Here is a 23,747-nt window from a genome sequence, read left to right on the forward strand (position 1 = left end):
ATGGTTACTGCATTGCTCAGTACCCACCCATGTGAAGAAGAGATTTATCTGTTGAGCTTTGACTATGGTTACTGCATTGCTCAGTACCCAGCCATGTGAAGAAGAGATTTATGTCTGAGGGCAAATGTTGTGTGCCAGTTATAATGCCTGCTGTATCACAGCATGTGCAACATTCACTAAGATTGTTGCATGCATCAAAGATCACACATATTCCACAAGCATGCATCAAAGATCACACATATTCCACAAGCATGCATCAAAGATCACACATATTCCACAAGCATGCATCAAAGATCACACATATTCCACAAGCATGCATCAAAGATCACACATATTCGACAAGACTGAAAGTCAGAAACATATTGAAGGGTTTAGGTTTATTTTCATGCATAAGAATGTTTTTACGTAGACATGTTGGGTCTGTTTAATGAAAGTCACATTTTAGATTTTTGTAAGAGCAGCTGCGTATGTCACTGCTACATATCTTGACCACATGAAATGAAACAAAGTTTATCTTGAAATGGTTACCATAACACCCTGATTGAACATCAAGTTAATCTGCATGTAATGCAATTTTTTGGTGTGCAAACTGCATTTTTTTTTCTTCATATTGTCGAAAAGAATATGTGAGCAGAATATGTTTAGGTACGGGACTTCCATTTTATCTATAGACTAGTGACATTTGTTCATGTACATGTACACACAAAATAATATAACACCCAAACAGTTCAGTGGAAATATAACTTTTATAACTATAAGGCAGTGGTAGAGGTTTATTCTTCCTTGTGGTTTATCATGAAACGATTTAGTTTAACACATTTATGCACACACAATTTCAGACATGCGTTTGTGAGCAGATTTGCCACACAAAATAGTTGCGTACACCAGGCAGGATTCTAAGTACATGTATTAAAAAAATATAGTTAATTATGCTGGACATTATTGACCTGTTATCATTTGTTCTGAGAAACTGAACACATATTTAAAATCAAAACCAAACGTTTAACAATTACAAATAGAACAAGTCGCGCAAGGCGAAAATACAACATTTAGTCAAGTAGCTGTCGAACTCACAGAATGAAACTGAACGCAATGCAACGCAGCAAGACCGTATACTCGTAGCATCGTCAGACCACCGCTCACAGCAAAGGCAGTGAAATTGACAAGAAGAGCGGGGTAGTAGTTGCGCTGAGAAGGATAGCACGCTTTTCTGTACCTCTCTTCGTTTTAACTTTCTGAGCGTGTTTTTAATCCAAACATATCATATCTATATGTTTTTGGAATCAGGAACCGACAAGGAATAAGATGAAAGTGTTTTTAAATTGATTTGGAAAATTTAATTTTGGTAATAATTTTTATATATTTAATTTTCAGAGCTTGTTTTTAATCCAAATATAACATATTTATATGTTTTTGGAATGAGCAAATGATGGAGAATAAGATGAACGTAAATTTGGATCGTTTTATAAAAAAATTTTTTTTTTTACAATTTTCAGATTTTTAATGACCAAAGTCATTAATTAATTTTTAAGCCACCAAGCTGAAATGCAATACCGAAGTCCGGGCTTCGTCGAACATTACTTGACCAAAATTTCAACCAATTTGGTTGAAAAATGAGGGCGTGACAGTGCCGCCTCAACTTTCACGAAAAGCCGGATATGACGTCATCAAAGACATTTATCAAACAAGAGGCGAAGCCTTCAAGGCTCACGTAAGAAATCGACAAACAGTAACACAAACTCAATCACTCAATCACTCCGTCACACACACACACACACACACACACACACACACACACACACACACACACACACACACACACACACAGTAAGCATAGGTGAAACTGTGCAAGAAAGCGAGACCCTGGATCTGCCAAGTAGTCTCGGCCCGCTCACAATAACAATGACCGAGACTTTCAGTAATTCCTTTGCGTGACGTCTAACCCTCTTACGTCATAATGTGACGTCTTCAAATAGTTTCTATCACACACGTCAAACACTTTTGACCGAGACTGACGTAATCCATAGACTCGGAAATGTTAAAGTTTCTATCACACACACACGCACGCACAGACAGACAAAGTTTATCATCGCATAGGCTACACTTACGTGAGCCAAAAAATGAAAAAAACATATGGGGATATCATACCCAGGAACTCTCATGTAAAATTTAATAAAGATCGGTCCAGTAGTTTAGTCTGCATCGCTCTACACACACACACACACGCACAGACACACAGACATACACCACACCCTCGTCTCGATTCCCCCCTCTACGTTAAAACATTTAGTCAAAACTTGACTAATGTAATAAAATGATGTAAAGTACAGTACTGCTGTGTGTACTAATTTGTCATTCCCCCTGCAGGTACAATGCGTATTTTACAATACAATACAATACAATAATCTTTATTCATCTCTAAAAGAGAAATTACAAGCCTGACTGTGTGTCTGTAAAATCAATCAATTAATCAATCAATCAACCATGCATGTAGTAACATTCACATCGCATATTCACATCATATCGTTACACGCAAACATTGTACCCACACACTTACTAAAATAAGCCTACAAATAGAAGCAATGCATTGCCTGTTTAAAAATTATATCACATTATCACACTTTGATCATCAAAAACAAGGTAAGATTGGTAATTTGTACAGATTAGCATGCTGCATTCATTTACTGCAGGAATGTTTCATTTTATGTTCTTATTATCTTAATGCTCCAGATTTGCATGAAAATGTATTCTTTGCTGCCACAAAATGTTTAATATGCAGTCATACCAACAGATTTTATGTTTGTATTTTAACAAAACAATTAACATAATAATTTGAGCATTGTCAAAGAAAGGCAAGGCAAGACAACATGTGTAAAATACAACAGAATACAATTAGAAATAATAATAAAATAATGAACACTTATGAATCGTCCCTTCTCGCAAGAGCTCACAGCGATATACAATAGCAATAAACATCAGCACACACACACACACACACACGATTGAAATCCAGTTAATACATTTAAATAAAATTTGAAAAAATTAGAAGTTAGAAAATGTAAAATATTCAGAGTACAGTGGAGTCCGGGTACAACAAATCTCAAGGGAGATACATTTTAGTTTGTTATATCAGTAATTCGCTGTAGAGTTTTCAACCCTAAATGGCCTCAAGACAAGTTTTCCCACTCACCTTCAAATGATCGTCCCATCGATCTTTCCTTGGCGAGTACAATCTCTGCATGTTTTCAACAGCTTCATAATATAATCCATAGAGGCATAGTTCACATGTTCACTTTACTGTCACAATTTTAGAAGTAAAATTTAAAAAGTCATGTAAAAGCATGTACATGTACATTCATTCTGATCAATCTCCGATTGTCCACCAGTTCTGGTGCATGTACTACCCTGGCCAAGTTTCCTCTCAAGACATCAAAGAGACCACCCCATAGGTTAAACTCCCCATAGGTTAAACTCGGTCACTGACCCGGGTGCAGGAAGTGTTTCCTCTCTCATATGAAAGGGGAACCACCTCTCATAGCTAAAACTGGGTCAATGACCCCTGAGAAGAAGGTCAGTGTCTATAAAGAAGGCCACCCAGCTATCACAATGGACCTGCCTTTGATCTCGCCTCACAGGCAGATCGTTGTAGCCTTGTGACTTTTTAAGAGCACAGTCATAGCTTAGCAGCTGATTGGAAGTGAAAACACAGCGGCGGTGGCTGTTCCGTGCACCTCCCGCTGTTTGTTCAGAGTTCGCTCATCACGCGATGTGCACTTGTGTTTGTGTATTTTTGTCTATGGAGACAATTATTGACATCAGTTCGTTGTAGCCTTGTGACTTTTAGAGACAAAACGGCTCTGGGGCGATGAAAACGTGTTTGTTATAAGAAGGGTTCGTTATGCAAATGAGTTCAAAAGGTTCGTTGTAGTCGGAAAGTAACAAGTAAGAAATAGAAGGCTGTCTGCCGGGAAATCAATGACAGTTCGTTAAAAGCGGGATTTCGTTATACCCAGGTTCGTTATAGCTGCACTCCACTGTAGTTGATGCCTTGGTTAGCAATGTCTGCCACCGTCACAGCGTGGAGACATAGAGTCCATATGTGATGAAGTCAGTGTCTCTGCATACTTCATGTCCCGTAAGCTGCTTCCACCTCTGATGATAGTTTGAAGGCCTTCCTGTACAGCTCTGCAGCTTCTAGGCAGTCACCTGAGGCCTGAGGAAAATTAAAGAAGTTATTACTTGTTAGGAGCTATAAATCTGCATCTGAAAACTACAAATCTTGAATTGGTTCTGTAATACTGTTTTTGCATGCATTCCGCAAACCAGTTTCATTGTGTTCATTCCATTTCATTCTTTCCGTTTGTTTGCTGAGTTTTTCCACCCTTTTGTTTAGTTACGACTGATGTTCATTTACAGATGGTTTAAGGTCGACTGTGAGCATAACTGTTCCATCATACTGTATGCTTCGACTAGAAGTGGAGAGATCTCTTAGTGTATTTCTGTGCATTGTTAAATCGATATAAGTATTGCCCCTGGAATTTTTGAGGCAAACAGATCAAATGATTTTCACTTGCAAACTATCAAATTGTCAAATATTTACACTTGTACTGGCGGAACATGAGTTAGGAATATGTGCTTTGAGGATAAAGAAAAAATGGTTCAAACTTAAGAACTCTGGACCTACAATCTCTTTCTCACTTGTATTTTGCACTGTTGATCTAAAATTGTTTCCTGTCAGAATTGCCCAAAAGGGGTCCTTTTTTTCTCAACCTGAAATACAGAAGGAATAGTGGGGCTCCTATGTTGCAAAATCATTCAAATCATGCAACAAACACCAAATTAAGCAAATATGAAGAGTTTTATGTGCTTAACAAAACCTGATACAGAGCCATCGCGAAAAATAAAAAATGGGTAGTTTTTAAACAATTTTTCAAAATGGCCGCCAGTGTAAACGGTTGGGTATGTTAGGCATATTTCACTTCATGTGATTAACAGCAAATTTGGCGTAAATAGACATTTGCTTTTGCTTAACAAAACCTGATACAGAGCCACCGTGAAAAAATTAAGAAATCAGTAGTTTTTTTACAATTTTCAAAATGGCCGCCAATAAAAGGGTATTTAGGCATTTTTGATGCTACAAGACATTCTCTTGCAATAGAAACTAACACAAACACATTTTTAAACAAAACAATACATGTATTGTTGGTGCAGAGAATGATTGGACGGTGTGGGTGGCAGGGTTGAAGAATTTGTGGATTACCTAAACTGTGCAAAAATAAATATATTGCACCAATTTTCATTCCAAAACGAAAACATTCATTCCTGTGCTGTTATATTCAATGTATGCTATTGAGGGCACTCAACTTGGCTAACTGGAACACTTTTAAGATAAAAGGTGGCCTTTACATGGGTTATTTGACCGCCGCCCAAATAAGGGTACCCCCAAAATAAAACTGATAAAAATGTAATGTATCAACTCAAAAGTCGACTAAAATTCATAATCGCTGTATTTCGAAAACGTTGTTTGTTCTCATGTGTTTACACAACTAGCACATTCCGGCAAGTGTCTATACTCAAAAGAAACCATCTGTCATATATACATGCGAAGTCAAAAATATGTGGGATGTAAGTCAACAAACCTGTGGCAGTTTTTAAAATATTATTTCGTGAAGATTTGAAAGTGTACTCAAACGGTTGAACTACGCCTCGTGCGTAGACACACATTCCTGAAGGTTTCAACGCAACCCACTTGGTCATTGCTAAAATACATGGATTTTAGTTGACTTGGGTATCCCTCAAATTTGACACATAAACATCTCATCCGTGAGATCGACACATACATCAGTAGGTACAATGGCACAACACTAGAAATATGCAAGATGGCGAAATAAAACAACCTGTTCTGGATGGATAATCAAGTTGACTTTCTCTTCGTATACAACAGTGACCCAGTTGTGCCTCAGGAATTGTCGTCGGCTTTTTAAAAGGTACCCGAAGTTTTTGTCACATCTCTTTGTCACGTCAAGGGTATCCTTATTTTGACGGCGTAAATGATGATGTTAAAAAAAATGTGCCAGATAGCGAAGATGCGAGCCTTTAATGGCATAGACAGTTTGAATAAAATGACACAGGAATAAAAGTTTGAGTTGGGGTATGAAAATGGGTGCAATAATATTTTTGCACAGTTTAGATGCTGACAGTTTTCACAGGCATGCAAGCACATTTGCAGAGAGCTGTGCTCTGCAGTCCTTCTTAGCAGCATTTGCAGCGTTTTGTTGTACAGCTCTTCTTGCAGGCACACCTCATGAGTTCTCGGCACACGCTGGATACCTCTTGAAAGCTCGTCCAGAATGACTCCCACTTTCCAGCCTTGAACTGCCAGCCCACAGAGTTTGGAAGTCTAATAGGTAGATGGCTCTTCTCAATCTCATGTCCTGCAGCAGCACCTCACTTGTAAGGGGATTATGGTCAATTTGGCAGCTCTTTTTACTGAAGAGGTACCGTCTAGCACTGTTTACACCCAGTACGTTGCTGGTTTTGTCCTACAAATGTACACCAAAAAGCTCTTGTGCTGCCCTGTCAGTGGTACTCAGCTTACAAAGAGGAGCAGACAACCTGAAGAAAGTTTGAGTGACGTCTTCAAATGCTTGCCATACTTCCCAAGCCTTCTGATTCCCCAATACCATTGAAGAACGACATAGTGTCACAGCCTGTAAGGCTATGCAAAATGGGCAGACAGGGTGACTTCTCTTGGCCAATGGCTTTGGCAATGTGGCGATACACTTCACGAGCAGAAAAAAACGCAACACAGCTGGAATGAGAAGCAGACTGTCTGGCCTCCTCTACATCCATGGTGCAGGAAATCAGCCTGTGGTACCCTTCACACAAAAGATGAAAAGTGACATTTTTATTTGAATGTATTTGAATAATGTTTACTATCTCAGAGAGTCGGTCAAAGCCGGGTTAGCAAGTCTTCACACAACAGACCAAAATGAAAATAAATTGCATTTCATGAATTCGTATAATTCTTACTGTTTCAGGTTAAAAAACAAACAAACACAGTTTCCAGTGACCCAACTGATTCTGGAATCTTTCTGACCGCTACATTTATTCGCTTCAAACAGTCGCTAACAGAATGTTGACCATAGTGAGGGTTCGTACGTTAAACCCATCAAATTCACAGAGGTCGCTTACAAATGATGTGCAAACATGTTCCAATTAATACAAATAAAAAAATCTTACTGTTAAGATGTATTAGGTAACAAACCTTGATACAGTAGATCTAGTACTAGTGAAATCGGCTCCCTTCTGTGGCACCGGAATAAATGCAGAACGCTTGTTCCCAGGAACCGGCATGTGGTGTAACTCTTGTATATCCTGTAAAAATAAAATTCACACCAATGCACGGTCAACTTAAAATAAGCAAAAGGATGAGAAACAAGCAACAAACCAAAATTGTAAAACTCAAAGAGCGGTACCTCTTCATTTTTCAAAACCACTTATCTCATTTGATTAGCATACACTGTATGCTTTTGTCTGTTACCTACCGTCTTTGAAAGTTTGATCACAACACTGTAAAGACATGGGGAGTGGAGTGTTTTTATCTCCAGCTGGTCATCCTACTATCTGGCCTACCCTCACTCAGTTTTTGACTCTACCCCTCCCCACCTTATGGAAGTCCTTAACGTAGGCAGGACTAATCATTTATCATACCATGAACAATCTCTTTCTCCTCGCCTTTTATTCAAAGTTCGTTTAATCTGTTTAAAATCACCAGCGTGGCGATCATGATTTCCTTACTTGTAATCAACAGATAGATCTAGATCTATCAGCATCACAATCCAGCTTGATGAGCTATTGCAAGATTACTCTGCATTTCAGCGCTTCACCCGATGAATAACAGACCCCAGGGGAGAATTAAACAGTAAAATGATGTGACATTGGTGAATGGATGCGTATTCTTGAAAACTTACCTTCAGAAACGTTGTTTTCGCTCAAATCAAAACACGCAATGTTGCGGAGGCCGCCATCTTGAATTTTCATGCTGCGGATATATAAAATTCTAAAAACGATCAAATTAAATACCAGAACACAAAAATACCCATAAGAGTATTTATGTCATGCATGTGTTATCAGCAGACAACTTCTGGTGCATGGTAAACCATTGAATTTTACATTTGCTGAGTTGGGAATATTTACTGCTGAGCGCTTTTGGTACGAATTTCGTCTGCTGTAAATGCAGCCTTTTATTCCCTATCAAAGACAAAAAAAACGATTTCTGAAGTGGCTCTGTATCTGAAATCCCTTAAATAATTATAAGGAACAATACCACAAAGTATGATGTTTGTTGCAAGATGTGAATGATTTATGAGTGTGTCTGCAACATACGAGCCCCACTAGAAGAGATGAAAGAAAAGAATCAAAGTGAGCCTTACCTCTTTTCTCTCTGCCTCCTGAACCAACTGTAGAGCTTTCTCTTCATTGGCTGATCTGCTGGTCTGGCTCAGGTTGCGGAACATTATGTCGGTACGCAGGATGTATTTCACTCCACTCCTGAAAAAGCCACAACAAACAGAAACAGAAATATATTTTCTGCCCTCTCTTCTATTTCAATGTTATTGTTTTCCTTCCATCTCTTCTATTTCAATGTTATTGTTTTCCTTCCATCTCTTCTATTTCAATGTTATTGTTTTCCTTCCCTCTCTTCTATTTCAATGTTATTGTTTTCCTTCCATCTCTTCTATTTCAATGTTATTGTTTTCCTTCCATCTCTTCTATTTCAATGTTATTGTTTTCCTTCCATCTCTTCTATTTCAATGTTATTGTTTTCCTTCCCTCTCTTCTATTTCAATGTTATTGTTTTCCTTCCCTCTCTTCTATTTCAATGTTATTGTTTTCCTTCCCTCTCTTCTATTTCAATGTTATTGTTTTCCTTCCATCTCTTCTATTTCAATGTTATTGTTTTCCTTCCATCTCTTCTATTTCAATGTTATTGTTTTCCTTCCCTCTCTTCTATTTCAATGTTATTGTTTTCCTTCCATCTCTTCTATTTCAATGTTATTGTTTTCCTTCCCTCTCTTCTATTTCAATGTTATTGTTTTCCTTCCATCTCTTCTATTTCAATGTTATTGTTTTCCTTCCATCTCTTCTATTTCAATGTTATTGTTTTCCTTCCAGGGGATGATGAATCTCTCGCTTATGTTGATATAAAGATTCCTTGATTTAGGATTTTGTTCTGTTTGATGAGAATTTAAAAAAAAATTTACAATTTTATTTTAAATGAACATTTAGTTACAGACAAAAGTAAACATTCAGCAGTATATGGATTGCATGTTAAACCCTTGAGAGGCCTGTGATGAATTACCTGATGGTTTACATGAGATGAATAGTGTCTTTCAGGTAATTCATTTTTATGACCTCATAGTCACAGATTATAACACTTTTTGATCCAAACGGTTGTGTTACTGATTATTTTCATTACTGTTACTACCACAGGGATGTCCTTTTACAAGACCACCAGAACATATGAATCGCGTAACACAGCATACCCCAGTTTCTGTCCTTCATGGAGACGCTGATGGTTGAAGACAATGGCCATCCCCGCCTCAGGCTGGATGCCACACACAATGTTCTTCTCCTCAGCACAGTACTTGCCGTCCCAATCCTGATAGCAAGGCAATCACATGTAAGGTAACAATAAAAAAAACGGGCGACAAAACAAACTACAACCAATAAACAAAAGAAAACAAACAAGTCGCGTAAGGCGAAAATACAATATTTAGTCAAGTAGCTGTCGAACTCACAGAATGAAACTGAACGCAATGCAACGCAGCAAGACCGTATACTCGTGGTCCACCGCTCACAGCATTGGCAGTGAAATTGACAAGAAGAGCGGGGTAGTGGTTACGCTATGCTGCATAGCACGCTTTTCTGTACCTCTGTTCGTTTTAACTTTCTGAGCGTGTTTTTAATCCAAACATATCATATCTATATATTTTTGGAATCAGGAACCGACAAGGAATAAGATGAAAGTGTTTTTAAATTGATTTGGACAATTTAATTTTGATAATAATTTTTATATATTTAATTTTCAGAGCTTGTTTTTAATCCAAATATAACATATTTATATGTTTTTGGAATCAGAAAATGATGGAGAATAAGATAAACGTAAATTTGGATCGTTTTATAAATTTTTATTTTTTTTTTACAATTTTCAGATTTTTAATGACCAAAGTCATTAATTAATTTTTAAGCCACCAAGCTGAAATGCAATACCGAACCCCGGGCTTCGTCGAAGAGTACTTGACCAAAATTTCAACCAATTTGGTTGAAAAATGAGGGCGTGACAGTGCCGCCTCAACTTTCACGAAAAGCCGGATATGACGTCATCAAAGACATTTATCAAAAAAATGAAAAAAACGTTCGGGGATTTCATACCCAGGAACTCTCATGTCAAATTTCATAAAGATCGGTCCAGTAGTTTAGTCTGAATCGCTCTACACACACACACAGACACACACACAGACACACACACAGACACACGCACATACACCACGACCCTCGTTTCGATTCCCCCTCGATGTTAAAATATTTAGTCAAAACTTGACTAAATATAACAACAACCATTACCACAAAAAAAGTGAGGAGAGAACTGATATAAATAATGAATATATATCCTCAAAAAGTCAGTAACTTTGAGAAATGTTATCTACAAATCACTCAATACTTTATACTGTGGTTTACTTAGCAAAATCTAAAGAGCATCGCAAAATGATAGTTTTACAGTATCTAATTGATATGAAAGGTTGCCAGATAAATCTTATATAACTGCATGTATACCATTGAATAAATGCTCACCCTGAACAAAGTTTGACTTTCATCCACAAAGTTTGTGCTGCCCCCCTCAAAGCCTTCGTTCAGGTAGAGCATGAACGTCTGTAAAGATCGCTCCTTGCTGTTACGCACAAAGTAGCCATCAAAGTGTGGAGCAAAGTGGCCGTCAGGCTGGTAGCGCCCCAGTCGCCACACCTTCAACACACACACACACACACAAAGATGGAATGACACAAAGTAGCCATCAAGGGTGGAGCAAAGTGGCCGCCAGGCTGGTAGCGCCCCAGTCGCCACACCTTCAACACACACACACAAAGATGGAATGACACAAAGTAGCCATCAAAGTGTGGAGCAAAGTGGCCGCCAGGCTGGTAGCGCCCCAGTCGCTACACCTTCAACACACACACACAAAGATGGAATGACACAAAGTAGCCATCAAAGGGTGGAGCAAAGTGACCGCCAGGCTGGTAGCGCCCCAGTCGCTACACCTTCAACACACACACACAAAGATGGAATGACACAAAGTAGCCATCAAAGTGTGGAGCAAAGTGACCGCCAGGCTGGTAGCGCCCCAGTCGCCACACCTTCAACACACACACACAAAGATGGAATGACACAAAGTAGCCATCAAAGTGTGGAGCAAAGTGGCCGCCAGGCTGGTAGCGCCCCAGTCGCCACACCTTCAACACACACACACACACAAAGATGGAATGACACAAAGTAGCCATCAAAGGGTGGAGCAAAGTGGCCGCCAGGCTGGTAGCGCCCCAGTCGCCACACCTTCAACACACACACACACACAAAGATGGAATGACACAAAGTAGCCATCAAAGGGTGGAGCAAAGTGGCCGCCAGGCTGGTAGCGCCCCAGTCGCCACACCTTCAACACACACACACACACAAAGATGGAATGACACAAAGTAGCCATCAAAGGGTGGAGCAAAGTGGCCGCCAGGCTGGTAGCGCCCCAGTCGCCACACCTTCAACACACACACACACACAAAGATGGAATGACACAAAGTAGCCATCAAAGTGTGGAGCAAAGTGACCGCCAGGCTGGTAGCGCCCCAGTCGCCACACCTTCAACACACACACACACACAAAGATGGAATGACACAAAGTAGCCATCAAAGTGTGGAGCAAAGTGACCGCCAGGCTGGTAGCGCCCCAGTCGCCACACCTTGAACACACACACACAAAGATGGAATGACACAAAGTAGCCATCAAAGGGTGGAGCAAAGTGACCGCCAGGCTGGTAGCGCCCCAGTCGCCACACCTTCAACACACACACACACACAAAGATGGAATGACACAAAGTAGCCATCAAAGGGTGGAGCAAAGTGGCCGCCAGGCTGGTAGCGCCCCAGTCGCCACACCTTCAACACACACACACACACACACACACAAAGATGGAATGACACAAAGTAGCCATCAAAGTGTGGAGCAAAGTGACCGCCAGGCTGGTAGCGCCCCAGTCGCCACACCTTCAACACACACACACACACAAAGATGGAATGACACAAAGTAGCCATCAAAGTGTGGAGCAAAGTGACCGCCAGGCTGGTAGCGCCCCAGTCGCCACACCTTCAACACACACACACACACAAAGATGGAATGACACAAAGTAGCCATCAAAGTGTGGAGCAAAGTGACCGCCAGGCTGGTAGCGCCCCAGTCACCACACCTTCAACACACACACACACACAAAGATGGAATGACACAAAGTAGCCATCAAAGTGTGGAGCAAAGTGACCGCCAGGCTGGTAGCGCCCCAGTCGCCACACCTTCAACACACACACACACACAAAGATGGAATGACACAAAGTAGCCATCAAAGTGTGGAGCAAAGTGGCCGTCAGGCTGGTAGCGCCCCAGTCGCCACACCTTCAACACACACACACACACAAAGATGGAATGACACAAAGTAGCCATCAAAGTGTGGAGCAAAGTGGCCGCCAGGCTGGTAGCGCCCCAGTCACCACACCTTCAACACACACACACACACAAAGATGGAATGACACAAAGTAGCCATCAAAGTGTGGAGCAAAGTGGCCGCCAGGCTGGTAGCGCCCCAGTCGCCACACCTTCAACACACACACACAAAGATGGAATGACACAAAGTAGCCATCAAAGTGTGGAGCAAAGTGACCGCCAGGCTGGTAGCGCCCCAGTCACCACACCTTCAACACACACACACAAAGATCTATGGAATTACACATGTAACGAGGTAACAACTACATGTCAGCTGTTAGAGGCACAACTCTAGGAATGCTGTCCTCCAAGTCCCCTTTCATTTGTACCAAGCTCCTATTGCCATCATCAAAGTAGATACATGTTGTAGCAATAGTGGTTGTACATAAGGGCTGAAAGAAAACTCCATAAGCCTTGCCTGTGTTAAACACCACATACACTTACAGATGTTTAACAATAACATGATGACCAGCAAATGTGTTATTCAGGTGCTCACTGGCACAATTCAGCTGGTGGCTGTCACAACCTTCAATTTTCATGATACTTTTTAACTCCTGAACTCAGACCAGTGTCTGACTATTACAGACAGCCATAGCCTGAACTCAGACCAGTGTCTGACTATTACAGACAGCCATAGCCTCAGGAGTTGATTTGCTGTTTATCTACCGTCTTTCAAAGAAGGGTAGAGTTCTACATGCACTTTCTACAAGTTAATGTCTCTGTCAACCCATGCCATTGCAATCACACTTAGCGTTGCCTTGTCTCATTACTCACAGAGTTGAGGGCTATAGGTGTCCACGTGCCCTGCATGAGGAACTTGATGCCATGCACATGCTGTTTGAGTGGATCGTCCTCAATGGTGATGTCAGACAGCCACGGTCGCATCCGTTCCCATAGCATCTCCGACAGTTCAGAGCTTTCTATTGAAATCCTGCCTCACAAAAAACAAAAATACATGTTAGGCACTAATCAGATCAATGCTGCACAGTCATACTTGTAGCCTCTGGTAAACATACACACGTACAAGCCACCCCCCCCTCTCTCTGTCGAAAAAAGGCAAAATCCAGTAGGGCGTAGATAAGGAATATTGAAAAACAGTATGTAAGTTGTAACACAGAAAACAAAACGTTGGGCTTAGTGTCCTAACCATCACTGCTTCAGTGTGCAAAGGACAGGTAAAACAAATGCAGACTGAGGCCAAAGTTTCGACCATAATTCAAAACGAAAGTAGACAAGTCGCATAAGGCGAAATAACAACATTTAGTCAAGCATTCGAACTCACAGAAGTAAACTAAGTACACCCAGACCGCATACTCGTAGTTTCGTCAGTCCACCACTCGTGGCAAAAGGCAGTGAAATCGACAAGCCAGAGTAGTGCGGTAATGGTCGCGTGAGCAGGATAACACGCTTTTCTGTATAGATCTCTATTCTTTTTAGCTTACTGAGTTTGTTTTTAATCCAAACATATCATATCTATATGTTTTTGGAATCAGGGACCGACAAGGAATAAGATGAAATTGTTTTTAAATCGATTTCGGAAAATTAATTTTAATCATAATTTTTATATTTTTAATTTTCAGAGCTTGATTGTAATCCAAATATAACATATATGTATATGTTTTTTGAATCAGAAAATGATGAAGAATAAGATGAAATTGTTTTTGGATCGTTTAATAAAAAAATAATTTTAATTACAAGTTTCCAATTTTAAATGACCAAACTCATTCATTAGTTTTTAAGCCACCAAGCTGAAATGCAATACTCGATCAAAGAATATTCTCGTAAATGGCCCATTGCTTCAGGTAAGAAACTGATTGCACCTCTCTCTCTCGTTCTCTCTCTCGCTCGCTCGTTCTTTCTCTCTCTCGCTCGTTCTCTCTCTCGCTCGTTCTCTCTCTCTCGCTTGTTCTCTCTCTCTCTCTCGCTCGTTCTCTCTCTCTCGCTCGTTCTCTCTCTCGCTTGTTCTCTCTCTCTCGCTCGTTCTCTCTCTCTCTCTCTCGCTCAGTCGTTCTCTCTCTCTCGCTTAGTCGTTCTCTCTCTCTCTCTCGCTTGTTCTCTCTCTATCGCTCGTTCTCTCTCTCTCTTGTTCTTTCTCTATCGCTCGTTCTATCTCTCTCTCTCTCGCTCAGTCGTTCTCTCTCTCTCTCGCTCGTTCTCTCTCTATCGCTCGTTCTCCGTTCTCTCTCTCTCTATCGCTCGTTTTCCGTTCTCTCTCTCTCAAAACAAACTTGAGAGCTTCAAAACTTTTTGAGTTTTAATAATTACTGTGGCAAAAAAGAATCAGTGACTGATGACTCCTTGGTGTGTGCTGCAGGAGCGAGCATTGATCCGGTCCATGAAACTGGGGTTTGATGACTTCACTGCGTTCATTGGTCCGGTCCATGGAACTGGGGTTTGATGACTTCACTGCGTCCATTGGTCCGGTCCATGGAACTGGGGTTTGATGACTTCACTGCGTCCAGTGGTCCGGTCCATGGAACTGGGGTTTGATGACTTCACTGCATCCATTGGTCCGGTCCATGAAACTGGGGTTTGATGACTTCACTGCGTTCATTGGTCCGGTCCATGGAACTGAGGTTTGATGACTTCACTGCGTTCATTGGTCCGGTCCATGGAACTGAGGTTTGATGACTTCACTGCGTCCATTGGTCCGGTCCATGGAACTGGGGTTTGATGACTTCACTGCGTCCATTGGTCCGGTCCATGGAACTGGGGTTTGATGACTTCACTGCGTCCAGTGGTCCGGTCCATGGAACTGGGGTTTGATGACTTCACTGCGTCCAGTGGTCCGGTCCATGGAACTGGGGTTTGATGACTTCACTGCGTCCAGTGGTCCGGTCCATGGAACTGGGGTTTGATGACTTCACTGCGTCCATTGGTCCGGTCCATGGAACTGGGGTTTGATGACTTCACTGCGTCCAGTGGTCCGGTCCATGGAACTGGGGTTTGATGACTTCACTGCGTCCATTGGTCCGGTCCATGGAACTGGGGTTTGATGACTTCACTGTGTCCATTGGTCCGGTCCATGGAACTGGGGTTTGATGACTTCACTGCGTCCAGTGGTCCGGTCCATGGAACTGGGGTTTGATGACTTCACTGCGTCCAGTGGTCCGGTCCATGGAACTGGGGTTTGATGACTTCACTGCGTCCAGTGGTCCGGTCCATGGAACTGGGGTTTGATGACTTCACTGCGTCCATTGGTCCGGTCCATGGAACTGGGGTTTGATGACTTCACTGCGTCCATTGGTCCGGTCCATGGAACTGGGGTTTGATGACTTCACTGCGTCCATTGGTCCGGTCCATGGAACTGGGGTTTGATGACTTCACTGCGTCCATTGGTCCGGTCCATGGAACTGGGGTTTGATGACTTCACTGCGTCCATTGGTCCGGTCCATGGAACTGGGGTTTGATGACTTCACTGCGTCCATTGGTCCGGTCCATGGAACTGGGGTTTGATGACTTCACTGTGTCCATTGGTCCGGTCCATGGAACTGGGGTTTGATGACTTCACTGCGTCCATTGGTCAGGTCCATGGAACTGGGGTTTGATGACTTCACTGCGTCCATTGGTCCGGTCCATGGAACTGGGGTTTGATGACTTCACTGCGTCCATTGGTCCGGTCCATGGAACTGGGGTTTGATGACTTCACTGTGTCCATTGGTCCGGTCCATGGAACTGGGGTTTGATGACTTCACTGTGTCCATTGGTCCGGTCCATGGAACTGGGGTTTGATGACTTCACTGTGTCCATTGGTCCGGTCCATGGAACTGGGGTTTGATGACTTCACTGCGTCCATTGGTCCGGTCCATGGAACTGGGGTTTGATGACTTCACTGCGTCCATTGGTCCGGTCCATGGAACTGAGGTTTGATGACTTCACTGCGTCCATTGGTCCGGTCCATGGAACTGAGGTTTGATGACTTCACTGCGTCCAGTGGTCCGGTCCATGGAACTGGGGTTTGATGACTTCACTGCGTCCATTGGTCCGGTCCATGGAACTGGGGTTTGATGACTTCACTGCGTCCAGTGGGTGGCTCCAGTCATGGCAGAGACGCTACAACGTCAACTTTGCCATGCTGAGTGGGGAGGCATCAGGAGTTCCCCAAGAGGCTGTTGATGACTGGATTAAGAGGCTGCCTGAAATTACGAAGGACTACGCCTTGGAGGATATTTTTAAGGCCGACGAGACGGGGCTTTATTTCCGAGCTCTGCCTCAAAGGTCTATGATTGTGAAGGGGGATTCCCGAAAAGGAATACGGACTGCGAAGGATCGCATCACTGTTCTCCTGGCCTGCTCTGGCACTGGAGAAAAACTGATACCTCTGGTCATCGGCAGAGCCGAGAACCCAAGGTGTTTCAAGGCCTTGAAAAAATGTAGCCTGCCTGTCACCGACAGGTGGAATAAAAAGGCCTGGATGACAGCTGTTCTTTTCAAAGAGTGGCTGGAGAAACTGAACACCAAAATGAAAAGCAAAGGCCGTAATATATTGTTGATGGTCGACAATTGTTCTGCCCATTGTCATGTGCAGCTGAGCAACATCAAGCTGAAATTCCTCCCGCCCAACACAACCTCCAAGCTGCAGCCTTGTGACGCAGGCGTGATCAGTATTTTCAAGTCCCACTACCGGAAGCGGCTGCTTCGACACATCCTGTCTGCCATGGACGAGGCCAACACTGCCAGCGAACTGGCAAAGTCCGTGTCACTTCTGCATGCCATTAAGTGGCTGGACCTGGCCTGTACGTCAGTGAGGGGATCATCAATAAAGAAATGCTTCTTCCACTGCGGATTTGCTGAACCCACTCCTGACACTGACCCAGAGGAAGTCCAAGATCATGGAGACCAGTTTCAGGCCTTGCTGGAAAATGCCACTTGGGATGACTTTGTCAACATGGACCAGGACTTGCCCGTAGTGGAGTTTGCCGACCAACCAGATGGTGACGCCACATCTGCTGATGCCGAGGAAGACGAGGAAGATGACTGTGATGACCACACAACAGATCTTAAGCAGCTCATGACAACGAGAGAGGCTTTGCTGCAGACCAGAAACATGATTGATCTGGCGGCAAGCCTGGGTCACCCTGAAATGCTGACAGCTGTCATGAACTTGAGTAGCATTCTGGAAGATGTGCGTCTGAACCAAGCCAGCCAGGCCACACAGTCAAAGATCTCTGACTTTTTCTGACTGATTCTGGTTTTGTACATACAAGTTGCATGTTGAACTTGTTTTCTTTGTCACTTTCTGTATGACTACATGTAATGCACAGTTTGGAATGTATACATGTTGCATGTTGAACTTGCTTTCTTTGTCACTTTCTGTATGACTACATGTAATGCACAGTTTGGAATTTATACATACATGTAAATGTACAATTAACAATTGTTTTCTGAACATCAAGTTTTGGTTTTCATTTTTATTACATGTAATGAAAGAACTAAACATGCATAGACACTCTATTTACATTTACATGCACACACATGAAATAAAACTATTTGGCTGGTTTTTTTCTTCCCAAAAAATGTCGGCGCATTCATATTCAAAAGAAAGGACACCTTGCTACAAAGGACAGTGGCAAGGCTCCCCAAGGGTGTCCTTTGCTCGCAGGTTTTACTGTACCAAAGTCCGGCTTTCGTCGAAGATTGCTTGGCCAAAATTTCAGTAAATTTGATTGACAAATCAGGGTGTGACAGTGCCGCCTCAACTTTTACAAAAAGCCGGATATGACGTCATAAAAGACATTTATCGAAAAAATGAAAAAAACGTCTGGGGATTTCATACCCAGGAACTCTCATGTAAAATTTCATAAAGATCGGTCCAGTAGTTTAGTCTGAATCGCTCTACACACACAGACACACACACAGACACAGACACCACGACCCTCGTCTCGATTCCCCCTCTATGTTAAAACATTTAGTCAAAACTTGACTAAATGTAAAAACAAGTCGCGTAAGGCGAAATTACTACATTAGTCAAGCTGTGGAACTCACAGAATGAAACTGAACGCACTGCATTTTTTCACAATGACCGTAGTCCGCCGCTAGTGCAAAAGGCAGTGAAAGTGACGAGCCTGTTCAGCGCGGTTGCGCTGTGCTGCATAGCACGCTTTACTGTACCTCTCTTCGTTTTAACTTTCTGAGCGTGTTTTTAATCCAAACATATCATATCTATATGTTTTTGGAATCAGGAACCGACAAGGAATAAGATGAAATTGTTTTTAAAACGATTTCGGAAATTTATTTTTATACTGTTCAAAAAAAGAAACGCATAGCTTGTAATATTTGGTTAATTTAGTTATATGGCTACAAGGATATCCACCAAACTGCAGAAAATGTTTATCTGGTCGTCGACCTTTCGTCCATTGCCACAAGTGAGCTCTGCACGTGACGCATGCGTTATCAGTGGATACAATGTCAAAATTGCTCATTTGGCATGACCACTCGTCATGCTTCAGTGTAATCTCGTGAAACTCGGGGAATATTGAGCTCTCACCATGTCTTCCAAAACCCATAAAAGCGGATTGTTCGCCACAAAGAAATCAGACGACAATTCAGCGACGAAAGATGGCCCGATTGAGCAGAGAAGACCGCCAAATTGCATTGGGTCGTTTACAAGCAGGCCAAAGTCAAAGTGCAATCGCCAGGCACTTCCACGTGTCCCAGAGCACCATCAGTAGACTGTGGGTCAGGTTTCAAGCCACTGGCTCCGTTGCTGACTTGCCACGAGCGGGAAGACCAAGGGCGACAACTGCTGCTCACGACCGCTTCATACGGCTCCGCCTCCGGAATCGTTTCCTGTCGGCCTCATCTTCTGTCCAGGCTCTCCCCGGGCCACACCGATTATCGGACCAGACCGTGCGGAACCGCCTGCATGAAGCTGGTTTGAGAGCTCGCAGACCTCACAGAGGAGCTGTCCTCACCCGCCGCCATCGCCAGAACCGAGTGCAGTGGGGCAACCAGCACCTTCGCTGGACCGTCCGGAATCACTGGAGACACGTGTGGTTCAGCGACGAGTCCTACTTCCTGCTCCAGCGACATGATGGTCGGAGGAGGGTCTACCGGAGAGTAAACGAACGTTACGCGCCCAACTGTGTGGATGAGGCACCCGTTCATGGTGGTGGAGGCGTCATGGTGTGGGGGGCGATCAATACCGCTGGAAGGAGCACCCTGGTGCACGTCCAAGGGCGCATAACTGCCCAGCGATACGTGGAGGAAATTCTGCGCCCACACGCCCTTCCTCTTCTGGCTGACCAGGATGCCATATTCCAGCAGGACAACGCTCGCCCGCACACAGCACGACTCACCACCCAGTTCCTCACCGACCACCATGTCCAGGTGCTTGCTTCCCTGGCCATCCATGTCGCCAGACATGAACCCGATAGAACACCTCTGGGATGAATTGGACAGACGTGTGCGCAGGCGAGAAGAAGCGCCGGCAAATCACTTCAGGAGGAGTGGGACACCATCCCACAGCAAGATATCCGGCATCTGATCCAGTCCATGCCCAGAAGGTGCCGGGCAGTTGTTGCTGCTCAAGGCAGTCACACCCCCTACTGACTTCTTCTTCTTCCATTTAACGCCCAGGGTCAACGTTCTGACTATTAGTGGCGCTTTGGACGGCTTGGAGACTTGACAGCCTCGGCACCCAATCGTATTGATTGACTGATTGATTTGAAGATGCAAATGAACTGTGTGTGCATTCAACTGTGTCCATACCAAATTTCAAACAAATAATCTAAATATTGGATTTTCTGTTAATTTTTTCGAAAAATAAAACAAATTTGGCAAGTAGCAACTATGCGTTTCTTTTTTTGAACAGTATAATTATAATTTTTATATTTTCAATTTTCAGAGCTTGTTTTTAATCAGAATATAACATATTTATATATATATGTTTTTGGAATCAGAACATGATTAAGAATAAAATAATAGTAATTTTGGATCGTTTTATAAAAAAATAATTTTAATTACAATTTTCAGATTTTTAATGACCAAAGTCATTAATTCATTTTTAAGCCTCCATGCTGAAATGCAATACCGAAGTCCGGCCTTTGTCGAAGATTGCTTGGCCAAAATTTCAATCAATTTGATTGAAAAATGAAGGTGTGACAGTGCCGCCTCAACTTTTACAAAAAGCCGGATATGACGTCATAAAAGACATTTATCGAAAAAATGAAAACAACGTCTGGGGATTTCATACCCAGGAACTCTCATGTAAAATTTCATAAAGATCGGTCCAGTAGTTTAGTCTGAATCGCTCTACACACACACGTGCACAGACACACACACACACACACACATACACACACATACATACACCACGACCCTCGTCTCGATTCCCCCTCTATGTTAAAACATTTAGTCAAAACTTGACTAAATGTAATGACTACCTTTGTTGCTCTCTGTAGTCATCACGAGCTCCTTTCACCTTGTCAAATTCAACCCTCTCTCCTTCTTTAATGAAATGGTCACATTCTGCCTGTGACAACACATGGTGCAGTAGAAACCCTTGATTTCCAAAGTCAAGTATTTCGCTTCGAGTGATCGGTGGTTTTGTTCGGTTGTCAGTCTGTCCGGGTAGCACGATGTGTTTCAGATCGTCCACGGGGAAGTAAATCTGTCCCGTGTTGTCTGCTTCAGCTTCATGCTGCGGTGAAAATGCAGATTCCATCGATCAGGTACAAACACTGATCCTACTTTACTGTTATTTCTCGTGTACTAAACCAGAGACCGAAGATTGTGAGGTACTTCTCCAATCAGCAAACACTTGTTGAAGGCTGAGAGTGAGAGTTTGCGATGTGTTGTGAAACTTGTTCACCCAGGGGAAATAACCCTCAAATTCCGTCGGTTTCGAAGTAACCTTGACCCCTTCGACACTCAATCAAAATGGTCGTAGTTTCAGCTTCGCGAAGCTAGCGTGGTTTGATTTCAAGCATAGCTAAATTGGGAATGTTTCGCTCAATTATTTCCCGAACTGATTATTAAAGAACGTGTGTTTAATTTTCCATCATATTTACGTTACAATGCAAAGTGAGTTGTTGGGCCCAGAATTTTTTTTTTGCCGGCTTCGCAGACGACACTATCCAAGGCTGACCCCTCTGATGCATTGCTGTTTCAGAATGAACTCGCCCATAAGCTTTGCAAACCACAGGCGGCAAGCTCATGGCTGTGGACTGTGCGTCTACCAGTAATGGAGGGTTTCGCTGTGCTGTAGTTGCGAAGTGGAGAAGTATCCTGAATACAGACAGCGGAAAGGAGACGGGGATAGCAAGGGCAAACGTTTCCCTTGTGTGTAAGCTAATTTATGCGGCGCAATCGACGAGTGTTGGCGGGTCATGATGTGACAGTAATAGAAATTTATGTACACAGGAACGACTGTTTCAATCATTTGCCTCTTTTCAATTCTAATCTAGATGTGAACATGTACACATAAATCAAAAAGTTGCAACAACTGAAATAAATAAAGAAAAGAAAAGTGCAGTGAACGGAGCCAAATACTGTAAGCTTATGTCACAGTGATACAAGCATCCCCCGTCCCCTGTCAACAACCCTGTGCCGCATACTCCCCGTGCCCCACCACCACCTCCAACCATGCAAATAAACTATATTTACGTGCACAGAAAAAAGTATAAATATGAAATGGAAAATGCAACAATTGTTATCCCGACTTCCTCTTTTGAAGAAAATGCAGGAGATCAAGATTCGAGATAATGTGGATGCTGGACTGTGTATAAAGCATCTCGGGGGGGAAAAAAAAGGAAAAGGCTATTATTTAACGTTCTTGCTAGTCTGTGCCACTTTCTTTGAAACGTAGCATGCTGTAAATAAGCTCGTGATTCTTTAAAATTTATTTAGTCTTTGAGATTTGTCCGAAAAACTTTTATAGAACTTCCTCGTTTTTGAGGACAAGGGGGCGGGGCTTACATCAGTAGCAGTAGATTTCGGAAAAAAATAAATGTAGCACATGCTTTATTACGCGATGAATAGGGCAACGCGGGGCAAAGCATGTACGTAGTTTTCCGCTATGTGTTTTCCGACCGCCGACAAAAATGTTCGGGTTCGTTTGTCGAGCTAGCTCGGATCAGGCACGTCGCGTGTCCAGCCTTGAAGCCACGCCGAATCTGTTTTTAGAACACCGGATGTGCATCGACTTATGGGAAATTGTGACGTCAAGTCGTCTGGCCAGGAGTAACAAAAGAGTGTGTGGCTGAATTAGCGGCGAAATGCTGCTCTTTCTTACAAATTTAGTCAAATATTGATCAAGCACCGTATTCTTCGGATTTTAATGCGCCCATAGGTGATGGCCAAAGACCTTTGTGGCTATTGCCAGCGCGACATTACTGGCTTACTCATCCGATGTGTAGAATGCACGGAGTTTGACCTTTGTTTACAGGCAAGTGTGACGTCAGATTGGTAGCCATTTTGGTTTCTTTTTCATCTTGATAGCTTCGCGAGTGTATTTCCTGTGAGGTTTGTTTGGTTTATTTCAAATTAACGCTTTCTATGTATTTCAGTGCTTTTCGTGTGGAGTGGAGAGTGGCCCACACAAAAAGGAGCACAAATACCGTGTCGGGGTAAGACATCTTGTGTTGCTTGCTAGTGACCTATATTTCACCGACACCCCTATTTTGGGTGAAATAGCATCGTCTATTCCACTATTGGACCAATCGGAGTTAGCGTGGGTATTTTTGACCAATGAAAATAAACCAAAAATAGATTTTCGGAAATTGCTTTACTGCACGTGGTTTCGCTATCTTTTGGTGAGAGGAAATTATATTCCCCCTACCCGCATTGCCATTACATCCCACCAAATAGAGACCAAAATGACTAATATTTGAAGCTTCTGTTCCACAGGGTCACATTTGCCATGAGCTGCACAACTGTTAGTGTCATTTTGGTGAATTTGCACCAGTGAATCACTGAATTAATGTGCATACTTGCATCTACTG

At 42.7% G+C, this 23,747-nt stretch overlaps 2 protein-coding genes across 2 annotated transcripts in view; one reads left to right on the forward strand and one right to left on the reverse strand.

Annotated features, from left to right (window-relative positions):
- Window positions 1–360: 360 nt before the first annotated feature.
- LOC138951623 (uncharacterized) lies at window positions 361–21,608 on the reverse strand. The gene is made up of 6 exons (XM_070323154.1): window positions 21,189–21,608; window positions 13,579–13,735; window positions 10,858–11,028; window positions 9,549–9,664; window positions 8,436–8,553; window positions 361–4,213 (listed from the first exon to the last, which is right to left on the reverse strand). The coding sequence occupies exons 1-6, from the start codon at window positions 21,467–21,469 to the stop codon at window positions 4,127–4,129; spliced, it is 930 nt and encodes a 309-aa protein (XP_070179255.1). The 5' UTR covers window positions 21,470–21,608; the 3' UTR covers window positions 361–4,126.
- A 1,363-nt stretch (window positions 21,609–22,971) lies between these two features.
- Window positions 22,972–23,747, forward strand: part of LOC138953847 (transcriptional adapter 2-beta-like) — a 31,786-nt gene continuing 31,010 nt past the window's right edge. The window contains exons 1-2 of the mRNA XM_070325807.1: window positions 22,972–23,191; window positions 23,313–23,372. Of these exons, the coding sequence (XP_070181908.1) occupies window positions 23,099–23,191; window positions 23,313–23,372 (153 nt within the window). The 5' untranslated portion in view covers window positions 22,972–23,098. The remainder of the gene's footprint in view (window positions 23,192–23,312; window positions 23,373–23,747) is intronic.

The sequence above is a fragment of the Littorina saxatilis genome, linkage group LG17, assembly GCF_037325665.1.
Source record: "Littorina saxatilis isolate snail1 linkage group LG17, US_GU_Lsax_2.0, whole genome shotgun sequence".
Taxonomy (NCBI): domain Eukaryota; kingdom Metazoa; phylum Mollusca; class Gastropoda; order Littorinimorpha; family Littorinidae; genus Littorina; species Littorina saxatilis.

Excerpts from the sequence above, each read along its gene's own strand:
- LOC138951623 (XM_070323154.1), bottom strand. The coding sequence starts at position 21,469 with ATGGAATCTGCATTTTCACCGCAGCATGAAGCTGAAGCAGACAACACG. Across the intron at positions 8,554-9,548 it reads CATGAAGGACAGAAACTGGG|GAGTGGAGTGAAATACATCC; the intron begins GTATGCTGTGTT and ends TGGCTTTTTCAG. Across the intron at positions 4,214-8,435 it reads AGGAGGCAGAGAGAAAAGAG|GCCTCAGGTGACTGCCTAGA; the intron begins GTAAGGCTCACT and ends AATTTTCCTCAG.